At 37.7% G+C, this 13,624-nt stretch overlaps 1 protein-coding gene across 1 annotated transcript in view; it reads left to right on the top strand.

Annotated features, from left to right (window-relative positions):
- Positions 1-13,624, top strand: part of LOC101744544 (uncharacterized) — a 142,831-nt gene that overhangs the window by 103,706 nt on the left and 25,501 nt on the right. Inside the window, exon 4 of the mRNA XM_038020080.2 lies at positions 11,809-11,903. Within this exon, the coding sequence (XP_037876008.1) occupies positions 11,809-11,903 (95 nt within the window). The remainder of the gene's footprint in view (positions 1-11,808; positions 11,904-13,624) is intronic.

Raw genomic sequence — 13,624 nt, 5'->3', positions numbered from 1 at the left:
AGTGATTATAGAAGTATAAAATACAATCATAATAGTGTACAAATTTACAATTCCAATTAATTATAGTTGAATTTCGACTACTGCGGGACCTCTAGTACACAGTATAATATGATACCTTTGGTTTGAATTTTAAAATCGTAAATTTTGTCATGGAAATTTTCCACCTACACAACCGTAGCCTATACTTTCTGTTCTCTTTGAGATTTAGATCGCGTTTTCTTAATGGCATTTCCTATTATGGAATGTTTCGAAATTATGTTAAAACTGTATCTTTATATTAATGTATTTATGAGACATTCTTAATTATTTTTCCGTATAATATTTTTAATGTGTAGAGTGCAAGTCAAACACAACATGCCTTTTGAGAAGTGATCGACCGGTTCTGTTTTTTTTTTTTTTTATTGCTTAGATGGGTGGACGAGCTCATAGTCCACCTGGTGATAAGTGTTTACTGAAGCCTATAGACATCTACAAAGTAAATGCGCCACCCACCTTGAGATATAAGTTCTAAGGTCTCAAGTATAGTTACAACGGCTGCCCCGCCCTTCAAACCGAAACGCATTACTGCTTCACGGCAGAAATAGGCAGGGTGGTGGTACCTACCCGCGCGGACTCACAAGAGGTCCTACCACCAGTAATTACGCAAATTATAATTTTGCGAGTTTCATTTTTATTACACGATGTTATTCCTTCACCGCGGAAGTCAATCGTGAACATTTGTCAAGTACGTATTTTATTAGAAAAATTGGTACCCGCCTGCGGGATTCGAACACCGGTGCATCGCTCAACACGAATGCATCGGACGTCTTATCCCTTAGGCCACGACGACTTCAAAACTTCTCGACTTCAACTTCTGTGATGTATTAGTGCTGAGATTTGTAGTAGTGCATCCCCGATCCTGCGGACAGAGTGGAAAGCAGTCAACGTCGCCCCAAGCACGTCATTTCGGATCCTCCCGATCCACTAACGGTGCTTTTAGGTACCTCAAGCACCGGTCATCGTTCTCGTCGAACCCGTCGCTTGCGACGAAGGGCTCGACGAGTGAATTAACCCTCAGACACAGCCCACTGAGTTTCTCGCCGGATCTTCTCAGTGGGTCGCGTTTCCGATCGGTGGTAGATTCTGCGAAGCACGGCTCTTGCTAGAGTTCGTGTTAGCAACGTCGTCAAGTTTGAGCCCCGTGAGCTCACCTACTAGTTAAGGTTACGCTGAAATAGCTTCCCAAGGCTATCAGTTTAGGTAGAAAAAAAAGAAGGAAATATGAAGCTTGACTTCAGTTGGGGTTAGGTTAGGTTAAGGTACGTATTTAAAAATTGATACTAGGTTTGGGCATCGCTAAAATTGCAATCTGATTCACCCGCAAAGATGATTTGTAAACAAATTTTAGGAAATTTAATATAAAAAAATATTTTTCAGGCAACTACTTTAAGAGAGCCTCAGAGCAGCAACACGTACTGGCACTAGTGCGTCTTTTTTCAAAATAAATACATGTTAAAATAAATAAGATTTTTCAACAAAATACACAGGTTTTACACTATATAAAACTCGCGAGTCAATTGATTTTCAATTTTATGCCATGGAAAATAAATGTGTTTTTATTTTTGGGAAAAAAATAATTGAAACACCCTGTATTTGTGTGTTTTTATTATTGAAGAATTATAATGTTATCGGCTCCGTGATATACATATATAATACCGCTTTCTATGTGTGTTCCAAGTTATGTGATTTGGCGGGTCGTCAAAATAAAAATAAAATAAAATAAGCCTTTGTTTTTGTTTTACTAAATTAATAAATTACTTGATAATAATTTCAATTTAAATACAATTTATAATTAAGTATTCCGTCCGGCGTTCGATGTGGTTTTTGTGGTGCAACCGACTTGATTGTGATCTTAGGGTTAAATTTTCAATAGAACTAGATCGTGCTTCTAACTGGATTATCAGTTTTTTTTTTGGCAAGACCTATATAAGTCGGCGCGTGTTTTTATAAACCATTATTAGCTCATGACTAATAAAGATGGGACGACAAACAACAGGTGCAAGCATTCATCGAAAACAACACGTGCAAGATAAGAATCGTAAACAACATCGTCCCACCACGATACCTTGCTATAATAACGCTCCGTTGTTGTCTCTCGAGCTCAGAAGCGAGCGAGTCGCCGTATCAGACGGAACGCTCCTGCGTAATATATGCTCTGAGTTCATTTCTGGTTTTATTGACTTACGAAGACCGCCCGCTTACCATGTCGCTACCCGAAAGTGGAAATACTCCAACATATATACAATCTTAATGTGTCATGCATATCGAGGGGTGAAAGGCTATTCAGTTTAAGCGACATTTCGCTTAACACACGGCATTTATCTTTGTAATTAAAGGTCCGTTTTGATTTAGTATTAGCATCAACAATTCGATGTTTTTAATCTAACTTCAATTAAGTTTAGTTCATTGAAATAGCTGAAGAAGTTTTATTATTATCATTATTTATTTTTTCCAAAAACTTACTTTGTATGTCTCTCCTGTAATGTTACAAAAATGTCACTTAAACCAAATAGTCTTTCGCCCCTCGAATATCTATCTATATATTAATACGTGAAGCAAAAACTTTGTATCCCTTTTTACGAAAATTACGCGGACGGTGGAGTATGATATTTTCCACACTTATAGAGAAAATAGAGAAGGGGTGCAGAATGCTAATTTTTTTTTTAAAGAATGCATAAAAGATACATTAAATCAATAAAGAAAACATTACACACACTGCCATGTATTTAAAAGAGCACACGTATATAAATACCTACCCTTCGTTTATTGTCAAACTTTTGTTATTGTTTAAAGTCTATGGTCAAATTGAGAATAGATGAATATTGTTTGTTTATTATTATTTGTCTATAGTGTAGTCTAGGCGAAATCTGTGATTATAGCAGTATAATAGTCTTTGAAAATAGAACCATAATAATGTTCAATCTTATAATTTCAGTTAATTATAGTCGAATTTCGACTACTGGGGGACCACCAATATATACTATTAACACACCAGAAATTTCTACAACTTAAAAGTCTAATAATGTATCGAACGCAATCGCCTATTCTTTGGACCACAAAGATAGCTTAAAGCGTGAACGCGATTTACGTATAAATAAAACTCACAGACACACGTGGGCTTCGTTTGACGCGTGTTGCACAACGATCCACGGTCATAAACAGATATCACGTTATCCGACTTGGAAAAAAACAAACGTGTGGCACTCAGGAATTGCCGCGGTAAAGCTATTGCATAGCATTTTTTGTCATCTTATGCAATTATAATTAGACAATGATAATTTAATATTAAAACAATAATAAAACAAGACCACGCTATATTAAACATTAATAAAAGCAAAACATTAACTGTCCCCTTCACACTCATAAGCTAGACCGCGCGAGAGAGAGATGGGCAGACTTTTCATGTGACGTCACGCCACGCGCTTATTCACAAACACTACACAAGCGCAACGTGTGAATGTGTTGAACGCGAGCTACATGGTAGGCGGAGTGAGGGGTGTTAGGTTTTTTTCGTTACGGAATTTCATGATTCGGTCGCCGCACTCAAAACCCGCGATAAAAGCTATGCAATAGCTTAAAAAGAGTTCTGGTCTTTGATTAGCGTAGAGTTGTGACAACAAAAATGAAATAATAGCTGTAGAGTTTTATGTAAGCGATTCGCTTAAACATTAGATAAGTTTCTTTTATATTGCTTAAACGAGTGGAACTTCATGGCCTGGTGTTAAATGGTTACCGGAGCCCATAGGCATCAACAATGTAATTTTTTTCCTACCTATGCTGATAGCCTTAAGAGGCTGTTTCAGCTTCGCCTTGACGTGTAGGTGAGCTCACGGGACTCAAACCGGAAGTGTTGCTAACACTAGCAAGAGTAGTGCTTCGCAGAATCTACCACCGGATCGGAAACGCGACCCACTGAGAAGATCCGGCGAGAAACTCAGCGGGCAGTGTCTATGGTTTAATTCGCTCGTCGAGCCCTTCGTCGCAAGCGACGGGTTTGGCGAGGACGGTGACCGGTGCTTGTGGTACCTAAAAGCACCCTTAATGGATCGGGAGGATCCGTAAGGACGTATTTAGGTCTATTCGGTCCACAGGATCGGTTATAAAATGTAATTGCGGACCAATGTGAGACATGACTTTTAAATCTAAGTTCTATTCATTACGGCATACTATTCTTTTCGTGTTCAAGTGGCACTTAATGGCGGCTTATCTGTACTATTACTGATGTGCCTAACCGACAAATTGAATGACTCTTAGGTTACTAGTGATTAGGCAATCCCAGGCGGGTACCAATTTTTCTAATGAAATACGTACTCAACAAATGTTCACCATTGACTTCCACGGTGAAGGAATAACATCGTGTAATAAAAATCAAACCCCCAAAATTATGATTTGCGTAATTACTGGTGGTAGGACCTCTTGTGAGTCCGCACGGGTAGATACCACCACCCTGCCTATTTCTGCCGTGAAGCATTAATGCGTTTCGGTTTAAAGGGTGGGGCAGCCGTTGTAACTATACTGAGACCTTAGAACTTATATTTCAAGGTGGGTGGCGCATTTACTTTGTAGATGTCCATGGGCTCCAGTAACCACTTAACACCAGGTGGGCTGTGAGCTCGTTTACCCATCTAAGCAATAAATAAATAAACTAAACAAGCAAAATGGCGAACTATGAACATACTACGATAAAGGCAGCACGCGTTTCCTCTCTACGATTTATTCACGTATTTGATTGTATAAACAGTATCCGAGATGCAAACGGACGCATGTGCTTGACAATGACAATGACTATGTGGGCCGACCGGTGTTACTACTTGCGACACGATGATAAACGACTCAACCGTTCCATTGTTTAATTGTGCTGCGTTTGTCGAGTGCGAACTCACTCGACCCAGTTACTAATTACTTTTTTCTATGAGTTACGTATTACTGGTGGCCCGGAGCCCAAAATACGTCATTACGGATCCTCCAGATCCATTAACGGTGCTTTTAGGTACCACAAGCACCGGTCACCGTCCTCGTCGAACCCGGCGCTTGCGACGAAGGGCTCGACGATCGAATTAACCCACATACACAGCCCACTGAGTTTCTCGCCGGATCTTCTCTAGGCTGAGACCACAGACTTTATCACAGATCGACTTTCCATGCACCATGAGTAGTAATTACGCTACTAATTTAATATTTCATCGACTTATCATTCCGGTCACCATCCTCGTCGAACCCATCGCTTGCGACGAAGGGCTCGACGAGCGAATTAACCCATAGACACAGCCCACTGAGTTTATTGCCCGATCTTCTCAGTCGGTCGCGTTTGCGATCCGGTGGTAGATTCTGCGAAGCACTGCTCTTGCTAGGGTCAGTTTTAGGAACACTCCGATTTGAGCCCCGTGAGCTCACCTACACACGTTATGAAGTTTATGAAGCTCATCTGTCTATAAGATGTGTAGCAATAGTTAGAGAAGTTAATCTGGTTGTAACATGTGTAGCAGTAGCTAGAACTAAAATAGATAGAAGCCTGAATCGTGTTAATGATGTTTGCAAGATATATTTATTCTTTTTCTTACTGCTGGTGGTGGGCTGTGAGCTCGTCCACTCATCTAAGCGATAAAAAAAAATACAATTTCGGATCAATAACAACCGGATTGTCGAATTTTCCTTTTGCCGATCTCTCTGTGAAAAGAACGAAGAAGGGCAGATCTTCCACCAAAGGGGTGATATTGCTTGGTAGACCGACGGTCCGAATGTTGTTGTTCGGAACTTGTATATATGAAAGGTTCTCTTGAAAATGTCGTAATTGAGATTCAGACATCTGTCAAATATCTTGTGTCCGTGATGACTACCGCCACACCTCCAGAGACGAAACAAACCAACTATCGTTCGTATTTCAAATAGAAATGAGAATTACTAAAATTAAATCGTTCTAAGAGGTGACGGCTGACATGTCAACGCTCCACCGCTCACGGCGCTCGTCCGTAATACAAAGTTAATTTCCGATGCATTGTGCCTGCACACTATTAAATTTCATATGTTATTGTGTGTGATTATAAACGGAGATAATAGTATTATACCATTCCTGTTTTATAGCTTCGTTTTTTAATGCTTTTTTGGTGTCAAGACATAATGTTCTGGTAATCTCGATTGATAGAGTTAAAATTTTGCGTGTGCACTGTGAAAAATCAGTTTTCAAGGAATTAGTAAGTGTACCTTTGCCGAAAATTATCGCAAAATTAAAAAACAGTATACGATGAATATTTCTGTTATCGTCCGATAACTGGGCTGGTCTTTTCGTGGAGACCAATGCTTAAGACTAATTAAAAAAAAAAAAACTACTTTTTATTAAATGCCTTAGACCTATTGCCATAGTAAAAAATTAAGACAATTAGTTGGCGCGAAACTCAATTTGAAATCTTCGCGAGACTGTCATTTCAAACGTCATCCGCGATTTATTTTCACTCACTCGACTCATAAATTTAATAAACGTTGTTGTTTAAATTTTATAGGGAACAAGCCGTACTCGCCCGCTTCGCTGGGCATTTAAAATTAACATTATTATTTATTGTTTTTATTATTAGGGAGTCCGACACTCAAATAAATATTAGCCTATCCATTAAGTACATGAATTTTCTACATGGATACCAAGTTTCAAGTCAATCGGATGCATGGTTCAGTAGTTATAACGGAACATCCGTAAAAACCACTGTAGATTTATATATTAGTATAGATTGTATATAGCATTCGTTGATTAGTTGCGACGGATTGACACGTTTTTTTGTATTAATTTTAGGTCAGGATAGTGAAAGAAAAAGAACCATGTCATTCCTACGGGAAACTATACTGACACTTTTTCTTGATGACGCGAGCAAAGCCGCGGGTGACATCTAGTCTATACTTCTATACTAATAATATACTAATACTAATATACTAATAATATTATAAAGAGGAAAGATTTGTTTGTTTGTTTGTTTGTTTCGAATAGGCTCCGAAACTACTGGACCGATTTGAAAAATTCTTTTTCCATTAGAAGCCGACATTGTCCCTGATGAACATAGGCTACTTTTTTTTTTTTTTTATTTTTTTTTTTTTGTTTCATGTGTGTTTTAATGTTTCCGAAGCGAAGCGAGGGCGGGTCGCTAGTAGATTAATAAATTAGGAAAAAATTCCGGTTTTAATTTACCAAATTATTCACCCTTTTAATGCATACAATCAAATTCGTTTCTCCCGGAGTCTTATTATAATTTAGTGCTAAACCCTTTTAGAAAGCATACGATCAGATAAGGTGTCACGCACGCTTCCAGTGGTCCCTTGTTGGGCCGTGTTTGTTTGCTTTAGCTCGACCTAAAGTAAAATACTTGTAATATAAATCGCTGGGAAATAAATGAATACTTAAATGTGTGGTCCATGAGCATTTTTATCGAAGATTTACTTTTTTTATTGCTTAGTTGGTTGGACGAGCTCACAGTCCACCTGGTGTTAAGTGGTTACTGGAGCCCAATTGTCCTCGAGCTAATTCGTATAGAAACAAGACTGTCGCCGATTTGCTACAAATTCAAATTCAAATTCAAAATCATTTATTTCAACTTGGATGTCATCAAAAACACACTTGAGTCGTCTATTATCAAAGGTGGCAATCTGTGCATTTGGACAAAAAAAAATTATTGATATGTCAATACAGATTGATTTGAATATAATCGTCTCCTTCAAAGAATACGGTTCAAAACCTGCATTAAATAAAGGTTAATAGTTAACCTGTTATTTATCTAAGATGTCGTTCCGAAGAGTTTTGTGACTGCCGATGGAATACAAAGTCAATAATTCGTTTTTCTGATTTACCAATCATTGTCCAAAAGTCAGATTGCCGCCTTTGATAATAGACGACTCACTTGTTAAATGTCAAAATGTAAATAAAAATGTTAACTCTACCACCGGTTCCAAAAAAAAGCCACAGTCCTGAGAAGAACCGGCGAAACAAACTCAGCGGGCTTTTTTTTTTTTTGGATGTTCTTAAATATTTTCTTTTTTTTTTTTAAATAAGAAAACATATTTTTAGTATACGAAAAAACAAGTCAAAAAATACAATTCAAATAAATAATAATAATAATGAAAAATGAAAAGGCCAGGAGCGAACGCCTCATTCCTACGTAGTGCCATCTAGTAAAAAATCCTTAACTTTATAATATGCCTTGTTGCACAGAAGGTTCTTGGTTACTTTGGTCATATTGTTCGGCGGCCAACAGACAACCTTGAAAGATTGATTGTGGTGGGCGAGGTAGAAGGGAAAAGACCCGCTGGCCGGCCACCAAACCGTTGGTCGGATCAGATAACTGCGCTCACTGGACTCTCTGTTTCGAACGCCCTGAGAGAAGCCGAGAAACCGAAGCAAATGGAAGCTGAGGGTACAAAGAGCCACGAAGGGCTTTCAAGGACACGACCTTCAGCAATGAAGTATTCGACTAAAAAGAAGAAGAAGAAGGAGCCCATGGACATCTACAACGTAAATGCGCCACCCACCTTGAGATATAAGTTCTAAGATCTCAGTATAGTTACAACGGCTGCTCCACCCTGCAAACCGAAACGCATTACTGCTTCACGGCAGAAATAGGCAGGGCGGTGGTACTTACTCGCGCGGACTCACAAGAGGTCCTACCACCAATAAAGGTACCGTACTGGCGGTAGAGCATTGATGACTTATGATGGCTGGTGGCTTTTTTACTTTTTTCACGGTGAAAATTCAACATAAATAAATCAAAAATAGACAGAAAATATTCTTCGACATACTATGTTTTAATACGCTTTTATTAGCTTCAGCTTAGACGTATGTATGTTAGTATGTAATGGAATCTTTGAACATGATTTTGACCCCCTTCAAAACGTCGGATTAACTCAAAATTTGGTATACTTATTAAGGACCGATGACGATTCAATATTTAAAATAAATAAATAAATAAATAGAAAAAATTGAAATTCAACTAAAAAATGAAAAATAATATAAAATAATAGTTTAAAAAAACTAACAAAACACGCTTTTATAGAAAATCCTACTAAAAATAGAAAATGAATTTTAATAAATTTGAATTAAAAATAGTGTAAAAAAATTATTTTATTGTAAAAAAAAGCATGGGGTGCTTTTCAGAATATTATCAAAACTAGTCGAAATTCGACTATAATTAATTGGAATTGTAAGTTTGTACACTATTATGATTGTATTTTATACTTCTATAATCACAAATTTCGACAAGACTACACTAAAAAAAAAATTAACAAAGACAAACAATATTTAATCTATTCTTAATTTGACAACAGACGTCAAGAACAAAAGTTTGACAATAAATACATGGTATGTAGTGTGCGTAATGTTTTCTTTATTGATTTAATGTATCTTTTACGCATTATTTTAAAAAAATAAGTTAGCATTCTGCACTTCTTCTCTATATTCTCTATAAGTGTGGAAATTTTCATACTCCTCAGTCCGCGCAATTTTCGTAAAAAGGGATACAAAGTTTTTGCTTCACGTATTAATATATAACTCACCTCAGATCCGGCGAGAAACTCAGTGAGTTTAATGATATAAGCGAGTAGTGCAAACAAAGCATAAAGTATCAAATAATATACTGAATAAGTCGGAAGAATAGCTCGTGCCTCCGGGACCACGTTATCACATTATCAGGCACTTTCTAACTCCGTGTTGTGCAAGCGCTTTAATATCGAAGCCTGAAATCGGAGATTAGGCCTTAATTTGGACATTCACTATCGCACGCGGAGCCGGCACGACACGTGCTCGATTGTGAATAAGCTGGATTATAACTCGATTTGGAAACACGAACGACCTAATTCGATCTTTGATTATTATACATCTATCTATATATATAAAAATGAATTGCTGTTCGTTAGTCTCGCTAAAACTCGAGAACGGCTAGGACCGATTTGGCTAATTTTGGTCTTCAATTATTTGTCGAAGTCCAGAGGTTTAAAAGGTGAATAAATATGAAAATGCTCGGAATTGTATAATATAAAAACAAACAATTTTGTTTTTCCTTTGATGTGTCCCCCGTCGGACGGATTCTTTTTGTTTGTTTTAAGTTTATTTTATACAAAAAAGTTTAGGTCTTTTATTTATCGATTAAGGCACTAAGAAGTCTGTCGGGTCAGTCTAGTACTAATATATAAATCTACAGTGGTTTTTACGGATGTTCCGTTATAACTACTGAACCGTGCATCCGATTGACTTGAAATTTGGTATCCATGTAGAAAGTACATGTACTTAATGGATAGGCTAATATTTATGTGAGCGTTGGACTCCCTAATAATAATGGCAATAAATAATAATTTTAATTTTAAATGCCCAGCGAAGCAAGTGAATACGGCTAGCCGTTCATATAGTCGATTAAACGAACAAAATTTTGTGTTTAGTTGTATTAAAAGTTGTATTAAAAAAAAGGTATGAATGAAATACAATTTATAAGTTAATTGAATGTCAAATTAAACCGGTATTTCCCAACGTGGGGCCCACGCCCCACAAGGGGGCCATTTGATAATTAAGGGGGGCAATCGCACTAAGTTAATATAGAAAATCTGTATTAAAATTATTATGAATTTGAATTTCAATGTTTTATTATTATACGTTTTGAAATACATATTGTTTACTGTGTTCTGATAACAATTTCATAGAATTTCTTCCTAAAACCTATCATCTATGTTTCTTAAATGCACCAATCAATATTTTAACGTTAAAAATTATGTATGGGGGCATAAACATTTTAAAAAGGTTACAGTGCGGCATAGCACAAGAAAGGCTGGGAAGCACTTTTTTTCTTTATTTAGGGCGTAAAATTCGCAAAAACCTGAGGAAATATTGAGGATTAAAAATATGTACATTATTTTGGATTCTTCGTAGCTTAATATATAAAAGATGTATTCTCGTATCTAGCGATGCGACTATGTTTGTATTCAAATCCCGCAATATTTCTCTAATGAAATACGTAATTAAAACATTTGCACGAATTACTTCGGCGATAAAGGAATCATTCATCATTTTCCTGACCTTTTCACAGTCACCGCAACGTGTCTGCGCAACGTGTCTTCTTCCATACTCTTCTATCATATACCATTTCTTCGCTCACTCCTTACTTACACATATCGTCTTTCACGCAATCCATTCATTTCTTCTTAGTTCTACTACTTCTAGTAGTTGCTTCATTTTTCCAACAACTAAAGGCGAAGGTGTCACACAATACAGCCTAGCCTAATCTTTTACTTTTACTTTTACTTTTAGGTAGGCAGCGGCTTGGCTCTGCCCCTGGCATTGCTGAAGTCCATGGGCGACGGTAACCACTCACCATCAGGTGGGCCGTATGCTCGTCTGCCTACAAGGGCAATAAAAAAAAAAAAAAAAAAACGTGTTCTGTGATATGAAAAATAATATGGAGCGAAATGAGGTGTTTCCCGAGCGCTATGACATGTCCTTCTTCAAACGAGGCTTGTGGAGAGTATTAAACGGTAGGCAGCGGCTTGGCTCTGCCCCTGGCATTGCTGAAGTCCATGGGCGACGGTAACCACTCACCATCAGGTGGGCCGTATGCTCGTCTGCCAATACGGCAATAAAAAATAAAAAGATGAGATTGATTTATTTTAGACTGTAATGAATTGTGATGAAATTGGATTAAATGAGATTGTATGAAATAAATTGTCAGTATAATGGCGGTTATTAACTTAGATTTTTGTGTTTTTTTTTTGGAATTACCTATTAGGTTAATACTATTATTGTATTATTTTCAGGGCTACTTACATATATGGCGTCGTGACGTCACTTTCTCCGAAGAAGAACTGTCAGAACTGTTCAACAACATCGAAGACATATTCAACTTTAACAGGTATGACATTATTACCGGCCATATGTAAATTAGCTTCGTGTTTGTATTGCATATTAATCACTACATACTATAAAACAAAGTCGCTTTCTCTGTCCCTATATCCCTATGTATGCTTAAACCTTTAAAACTACGCAACGGATTTTTATGCGGTTTTTTTTAATCGATAGAGTGATTGAAGAGGAAAGTTTATATGTATAATAACATCCATTAAATAGTGGAGAAATCAATAATAAATTACAGTTTCCGAAGCGAAGCGAGGGCGGGTCGCTAGTATATGTATATTTCTGTTTGATACCTATTTGTATAGATTCCCAATAGGACCTACTAGTAAATGTTTATTGGCGATCGCTTTACTAGCATAGTCGAGGACGACTTTAGTCCTGAAACCTTTAGTCCTTTTAACGTTAGGAATAAAGGGGGAGGGAATCTACTCTAGGCTGATACCACTGACTTTATGTCAGATGGACTTTCCATGCACCATGAGTAGTAATTACGCTACTAATTTAATATTTCATCGAATTATCATTCCGGTCACCGTCCTCGTCGAACCCATCGCTTGCGACGAAGGGCTCGACGAGCGAATTAACCCATAGACACAGCCCACTGAGTTTCTTGCCGGATCTTCTCAGTGGGTCGCGTTTCCGATCCGGTGGTAGATTCTGCGAAGCACTGCTCTTGCTAGGGTTAGTGTTAGCAACACTCCGGTTTGAGCCCCGTGAGCTCACCTACACACGTTAGGGCGAAGCTGAAATAGGTTCTCAAGGCTATCGGCATAGGTAGGAAAAAAAAATCGAATTACTGTGACGGTGGTCCTCACAAAAAACAAGATATCTGATAGATGACTAAATCTCGTTAACAACATTTTCTAGATAGGCTTGCGTGTTCCGAGAGGGCTGGTGGTCGTGGCGCCGACGATCGCTGGCCCGGCGTCCCGAGGGGGAGGGTGATGGGAGAGAGTGCTCCGCACTAAACGCTTCACTCTCCTCTCCTTGCCTTTTCATGAGTTCTGTCTCATGCGAGGGTTGGACGTTGGTTGTTGAGCGACAGAAGGTTTTAGTCGGTTCGACTCCGACATGCCCCACCCTCCATCCCCAGTGGAGGGTGGGAGTCCGGAGATTTCCTCCTGACAAAAAAAAAAAAAAAAAGATAGGCTTGCGTATATACAAGTTCACAACAACATTCGGATCGACGGTCTACGGAGTAATGTCGCTCGCTCGGTGGAAGATCTTCCTTTTTCCTTTTTCTTCCTTTTCCTTCTTTATTCCCAAACTAGTTGACCCTGCAGACTTCGTAGTGCCTCAATCGATAAATAAAAGACCTAAACTTTTGTCTATACTTATCTATACTAATTAATATTATAAAGAGGAAAGATTTGTTTGTTTGTTTGTTTCGAATAGGCTCCGAAACTACTGGACCGATTTGAAAAATTCTTTTTCCATTAGAAGCCGACATTGTCCCTGATGAACATAGGCTACTTTTTCTTATTATTATTATTATTATTATTTTTTTTTTTTTTTTTTTTTTTTTTTTTTTTTTTTTTTTTTTTTTTTTTTTTTTTTTTTTTTGTTTCATGTGTGTTTTAATGTTTCCGAAGCGAAGCGAGGGCGGGTCGCTAGTAATATTATAAAGAGGAAAGATTTGTTTGTTTGTTTGTTTCGAATAGGCTCCGAAACTACTGGACCGATTTGAAAAATTCTTTTTCCATTAGAAGCCGACATTGT

Source organism: Bombyx mori, chromosome 24, assembly GCF_030269925.1.
Source record: "Bombyx mori chromosome 24, ASM3026992v2".
NCBI lineage: Eukaryota > Metazoa > Arthropoda > Insecta > Lepidoptera > Bombycidae > Bombyx > Bombyx mori.
The sequence above is the reverse complement of the archived record's forward strand: the minus strand, read 5'-3'. Positions and strand labels throughout refer to the sequence as shown.